The following is a 6,614-nucleotide window of genomic DNA, read 5'->3' as shown; positions in this document are numbered from 1 at the left end:
AAAACAAAACTGCCATCATTTGTTCATTTCTTTTTAGTTTTGTTATCTCCATGCATTCTTCTCAATATTGGACAAACAAAGTTCCAATTGTTATGTGGACTTGTTATTGTTATAAGTGATGCGACCTTCTGAACTTCCTTGTTCATAATTACCACATTACCCTAGAGGGCGGTTGTGGTATATAATTGTATAGGATCCAGTATTGTATACATATCCCTCTATCTGCCCTTGTCCTATTTTCATAACTCTGTTCAAGCGTGCCACTCTGGTGAATACTGAATACTTTCACTTCCGAAATAACTGGGGTTCCCAGGGAGGAAATCAAGGACACTGTTGGCTCTACACGCAGGTATCTACTCCTCTGCTGTGGCTACCGGTGCCTCTGTGTTTCCCTGTTTCCCTTCCGTGTGAAAAAAAAAGTGTAAAAGGCCCGGGTTTGTTTTTTATTTTGACAACCTGTAGTAGATCATTTGGTGCTACGTACTGCATGGTATATAACGAGAGCGTCCATCAGTTTGCACTCGGACCTTGTCCTGTTTTGGCCGTCATTGGCAATGTCGCACTGAAGGCCTAAGGTCTACCTCGATACAGTCTCTGACTTTGAACTTGAGCAAGTGTCTGCGTGAGGACAGATGTGCCTCTCTAAAGACCCTGCAGTGTAACATCTCCAGTCCTTCCTGGCATCTGTGTGGTCCTAATGAGTCCCCCAGGATTCGCAGGAGCTGTTCTCCTATTCCAGTTCTGAAACCCAAGTAGGACCATAGTTTAAGGACTACTTCTCATGGCTTTGGAAAGTACCCTGTTAATAGGCAACACTGTCCCTATGTGATGACTTAAACTGTAGTCTTCTAGTGGCTGAGTTTCTATTAAGCTACATACATGTACATACTTTGACTGGAACAAGTTGGAAGCAACTCTTACCTACAGATTAAAAATGGCCAAGGAGGAATATTTATCAGGTAGGTACAAAATAAAAAAATACTGTGAAAACATGAATGTTTAAGAGGGGGGTTGAATTCAAGCTGATGATGTGAAATTAAATGCTACCTATAGAGGTATATTTTTTTCAAAATAGGATGCATATAATGTTAAAATGTTCACGCCTTAATTTTTAGTGACTTTACTCAGAGAAAATGTATTGTACATCGGTTTGGTCCAGGTACTACAAACTTTAATTATATAAGAAAAAATAGTACAGATTCCTTTTCCGTGGTCTGTATGAACCTGGCTTGAAACAAGCAAGCTATCAAGAGCCTGAGGTTGGTTGGAGTTTTTTAAATGGAGGATATTACTAAGGGAATGTGCTCAGATTTATAAGGTCTTGTCAACTCTGAGTAATCGGGGGTGGTTCAGAAGCTAATAATGTAAAACAGCATATTTAGAAGAGACTTTACTGATATATTTTTTATTTATTTCTAGAAACTAAGGATTCCTAAACAAACAAAAATACATTGCATTTGGGAACGATTGATGAGAAACCTCAAGTAACCTTAAGATAGATAGATAAAAGATAGATGAAACTTTAGTGAAATCCCAAACTGGAAATGACATGTTGTCGTCTCTCTCTCTTTATAGTTCAGGAAGAGAAGACAATAAAGAACTGTTTTACAGTTTGGAGGAAAAATGCAGGAATGACATTCTTGTGGAAAAACCCATAGAATCAGTCAGCATGGACGTGTCAACTTGGTAGGGGTTTGAACCCAGTTACAGCGACAGAAGGGGATCAAAATACAACTCTGCTAACCTGAATTCAGTCAATGTTATGTGTGCTCATTGCATTACTGCTTGTATTTTGAAAAATTTCAAACCCTGTTGCCATTAACATGGAGATGTGTGACCACCCTTGTAAGCTGTAGTTTTGGGTTGGTAATCGTATGTAATTTTTTGTCGAACAATTTTGGGGTGTCGGGTTGGCGCAGTGGCTCTTTCCTCTTTCCACCTCCATGGTCCGTGTACAATTTCTACCCTGGTCCTCATGTGAGTTTTGTTTTCAGTCCCTACCTGATTCCGTGGGTTTTACCCAGAATAATGTTCTGGGGTTTTCCTCCCACCTGAAATGAACAACTGTAATTTCTTCATTTTCTCCTCTCTAAAGGTTTCATCAGACTTCCGAGCTACAGTGCCTAGGGCACCTTTAAGGAATCCTTGCTTTCATTACCAGAAATAAATAAAAACAATAATATATGACAATGCGGCCTTAAGAGGTGGCATGGATTCATGACAGTCCCATTTAATCCTGTATCAATTAGGTTTTCAAGTTTTCATTTTATTTCGGGATGGGAATATTTGTAGGCACTATCCCACCTTTTTTTCCTGCGGTGAAATATCCTGCTGAAATTTACTATGCAAACATCTCCGTGTTATTTTTGTGCAGGTACTACATTTTGCACATTGTGTGCACAGGTGAGGGTCACTTCCTTCTATTTTTATGGTCACTTCCCCCCTTGGGAAATCACACTGTTTTGATAGGCGCATTTACAGTTGTACATTAATGTTTTTTTGAGGAGTCATTATAGATTTATACAGTGTCTGTGTTTCCATCTTGACCAAAAAATGTGATGAACTGCAAGCATGAGAATGATTCCCTATTTGTAAGTCATGTTCAAAAAGACCGTGGAAAAGTATCATTAACCCTAACTCCCTAGGCATTTTTGCTAGGATGTAACCTCAATCCTGCAAAATCTTCCAATTGCCTCCATGTAAAAAATACAATCCTGCAAAATCCTCCAGCAATCACAGTCAATGCGTTAATTGAGGCAGAGTCAGTGACATCCTGGAGCATTGCGTATGATTTCAAGTATAATCCTGCCCTAAATTTTGCACAGCTGAGCATTTAACAACACAAGGTCCGTCCCAAGACTTGACACAGTGCATCCCTCAAAATCAGCAGCACATTTTTGCCGTATTACCTCAATCCTGCAATTTTGCAAAGAGGATTTGGAAAGGTTAAAATTAAAGTATGATATAAATTAGTATGGATTTTTGCTCTGTGAAAAAAATATTCGGTGTTTTTTGTGTGTAGGTGGCAGACTGGAAATGAAGATAAAAATCGGTAGTATATGTTCCCACAGACTACATTTAAAACATATTCATCACAGAATATTTCAAATAACATAACACCCACGCCATGCAGTTTCCAGAGAAAAAAATACTCTGCCTACTTACAGAAATGCTAAGTACCCCATTTCCCTACCTCCATCTCAAATATTGTTTTAATCTGAGCTATTAAGGTCTGCTGAGTGAAGTGTTACACGGCAAGCAAGAGAGAGACAGAGAGAAAAAAAATGACAGGCTTGGGTATTACATTCCCTTGTTGAACTATCGTCTAAATACATGACTCCAGGCGCAGGCAGCGACTCCGTCAAGTGTGTATTCTAAAAACATTTTCAGAAATCGGGACAGCGTTCTTGAAGTTTGCAACTGTTATTTCTAAACTAGCCAGGAGAAGTAGGCCAGGGGGATTCGGTGGAGAGGTTCTGCGCTCCAAATACGGCTTATGCCATATTTTCTGCCCGCGGTCGGACACGGCGAATAAACTGCTCGGCTCAAAAGAAACGACCGGGGAAACAAAGCCAGAGGGCGGCTTTTCATTTTATAAGCCGGCGATATTTTTCTAAACCTTGGCAGATCCTGATTTCATGCTTAGGTGGGATCTGCGCCCGGGGCGGTCCTGGACGGTTTTTGTCCCCTGCACTGTCAATCATCTTCAAGAATAGGTCAAAGCCCCCGGGACATTTTTAAATTGTATGCCTGTTACTATTTGACTGGGCTGTAATTATTCGCCCCTTTGCCATTCAATGTCACAGTGTTATCCACCATCTCCAGCTTGCTGTATCCACCTCCAAGTTATGATCTAATTTTACTCAAAAAAATATTTGCTTTTTTGTTCCCAAAATCTGGGTTAAAGTATTCCAGAGTTACTAATACACGCATGTGTCCTGCGTTGATTAACATTTTCCACATCGCAGTGAAATGTCAGAATTCATACCGTTCACATTTCCCTCTCCAGGTTTGCGTTCCGATTAATGACTAAAAAAAACCCAGCTATTTTTTGCCCGAGAATCATTTTTCAAATCGGATCCAATCCAGTTTCCTATTCCCTAATGTTCCCTTTTTTTCCTTCTTTACGGGAGAGTTATTTTTTCCTTGCCTGCCATGAAGGTCTAAATAAGTATGGCAAAAGGTTTTGATTTTGTGGGCCAAATATTTGATGGATTTATTGCTCCTTTCTTCCTAATTGTGTAAACCCTGCTTTTCCCCTTGGCCAGTTGTTGCCTTGCCCGTTGAGCGACCCCCTCCTCTTTGCAGGGAGTAGGTCCTTCGTCAGTGAGGGGGGACTTTCCCGGGGGAAAGGTTGCCCAGTTCAACTTCACACTTAGGCACTTCCTAGGCGGAAATTGATTTACACTTTACAGTCCAGAGTTTCCCCTCCCCGTGTTGGGGCTTCTCATGCTACTCCTTTATCCTATCACGGCCTTCCATGCCCCAGCCTTTTGCTTGGCCTGCCCCACATAGCACGGGCTGTTTTGTCTGTGTCTGCCCCTGCTCGCTGGGCAGTGCTATTCTCAGTCTGTGGCATGCTCTGCTCCGTTGGATTTTTTTGTCTAATCATGCCTTGTCTTTCTGTCCTTTTCTGTCTACTTTTACTAGTATTTTTATTGCCCTATGTTTTTTTTTCTTTTTCTAGACTCCCCACAGACTCTAGTGGATCTACATGTCTGACACTTCTTCTCTGTACCATGATAATCGACAATCGGCCCAAAGTGGGCAAATTTTTCTGTCCTTGATTTTCAGTCTGCTCTAAATTCTCCACTGGTCTTCCTCAGGGCTCAGAATAGAAAGTACAAGTTGGGTTACCTTTAATGATTTAAGCACATGCCATATCAACATGTCTGTGTCAATTTACCCTCATGTATTACATCAGTTTATGTTGTACAATATTGTGTTCATCTACAACTTGAAAGTGCCATTCCATTTTGAATGTTCAAAAAGAGATTTTAAATGTTAACTTGCTTTCCATTTTCGTTCTTTCACTGCACTTCAATCTGGCTGGTCCCCATGTCACCTTAAGCCTCCAGTCCCGGCAGGAAAAAAAAAGTTACTTCAAAGAGTTGAGGGACCTCAGTTCATTTAGCATGGTGGCATTAGTTTTCTCTACCTGAGAAGTTTCTAGAAGAAGAAAACAAAATTGGTAATTATTTCCTGAGGCTGAGAGGTCCACCCTATTTACCAGTGCTTTACCTTATACTGCCCCCCCCCTCCCTCCCTCCCCTGGCCATTGCTGTCTCTAGAACTCCCATAATGCCCCCTCAATCATCGGCCGCTACCGGATCATAAATATTTTTGCTGTGGCGCTTTTTGCCTTAACTTTCAGGGATTTGGCTCGGGTTACCGGCACATTAGAAGGTGACACTCCCGTGGCCTTTTGTAAAATGGTCTCAAAGCCGAGGCGTAGGGGTTTCGCCGATTTCACTCGCACTTGTCAGAAGTTTTGCACTTGTAAAATGTGACTTTTCCGTTTGCACTTTTTGGCTGGAGGTTGGCCGAAAAAATTGGGGGGGGGGGTGAGGGAGAGGAGTTAACAGAAGTAAATGATAAAGCTTCATTCAAATTAATGGTTGGAATTACGTGTTTGAGCCAATTACCAATCTGTTTAGGTCCATGAAACAGAAAGTTCATGTAATGTAGCACAACAGATTTCTTTCCTTTTTTGGCTTGGATCTCATAAAAAGGATGTGCTGTGAAGGGTGCAATTACAGTAGGACATCAGAACTGTTATTAGAAAATTACCATTTTTCAAAATATGTGTTCTCACTAAAAACATTTTATGTAACTTGCAATTGCGGCGTGATTGCCCAAAATTGAAACTTGTGCTCGTTTCATGTTGTCTTAGCAGTTTGAGTTTTTACCATTTGGTTTTCCCATTACCCGATGTTATCATTTTACCAAGCAAATGTATGAAAACAAGTGGTTGAGAATAGAGTTGATATTTTAGGAAACCTTAGTACCTAGGTGGCATGTTCTGGACATCCCCTTTCACTCCAGCAACACCAGAAGCACGTTTTCCTGTTCAGGGAAAAGAAAACCTAGAAAAAAAAGTACTGGCAAACATTCAGTGGCTTGTATGTTTTTAACCCGAGAGAAATAACACGGAACTCGGTGTCCATTTGTACGTATGCAACACACCGCTCACCAGCACAAATCTGGCTCTGTCAGTAGTCAAGTCAGCATCCCTACAGATCCCCCCGATATATTACAGGCGGCGTGTTTGCATTGTCATACACAGCTAAGGCTTGCCACGGCTTTTCCTGTAATAAAGAGCCGTGTGTGCGAGACCTCGTTTTCACTCGGCCCGTGTTGGTTTAGCGCACTGCGCACTGCGGCCGGTGTATGGTATCCCCCACACCATAAACATACATTTGAACGTCCTTTAGCATGCAGAGCGGGGCCGTTTTTTCTTCTTCTTCGTTCTTTCCCTCCTCTGTAGGCCGGGGCAAACACATGAAATTGGCGAGCGGAATGAAATATGAGTGGAAGATTGTTTATAGCCGAGGCTTTTGTTCGCAGGGAACGGCTTTTTATCCCTACACTCAATTTGTGTGTTTAGGGGATGG

The 6,614-nt window shown here is 41.5% G+C and overlaps 1 protein-coding gene across 1 annotated transcript in view; it reads left to right on the top strand.

The window, feature by feature from the left end:
- The first annotated feature begins 934 nt into the window (after positions 1 to 934).
- LOC119743627 (sal-like protein 1) overlaps positions 935 to 6,614 on the top strand; it is a 30,178-nt gene continuing 24,498 nt past the window's right edge. Inside the window, exon 1 of the mRNA XM_038220043.1 lies at positions 935 to 959. Coding sequence (XP_038075971.1) covers positions 935 to 959 — 25 coding nt within the window. The remainder of the gene's footprint in view (positions 960 to 6,614) is intronic.

Source organism: Patiria miniata, unplaced genomic scaffold (genome assembly GCF_015706575.1).
Source record: "Patiria miniata isolate m_02_andy unplaced genomic scaffold, ASM1570657v1 HiC_scaffold_12, whole genome shotgun sequence".
NCBI classification, from domain to species: domain Eukaryota; kingdom Metazoa; phylum Echinodermata; class Asteroidea; order Valvatida; family Asterinidae; genus Patiria; species Patiria miniata.
The sequence above is the reverse complement of the archived record's forward strand: the minus strand, read 5'-3'. Positions and strand labels throughout refer to the sequence as shown.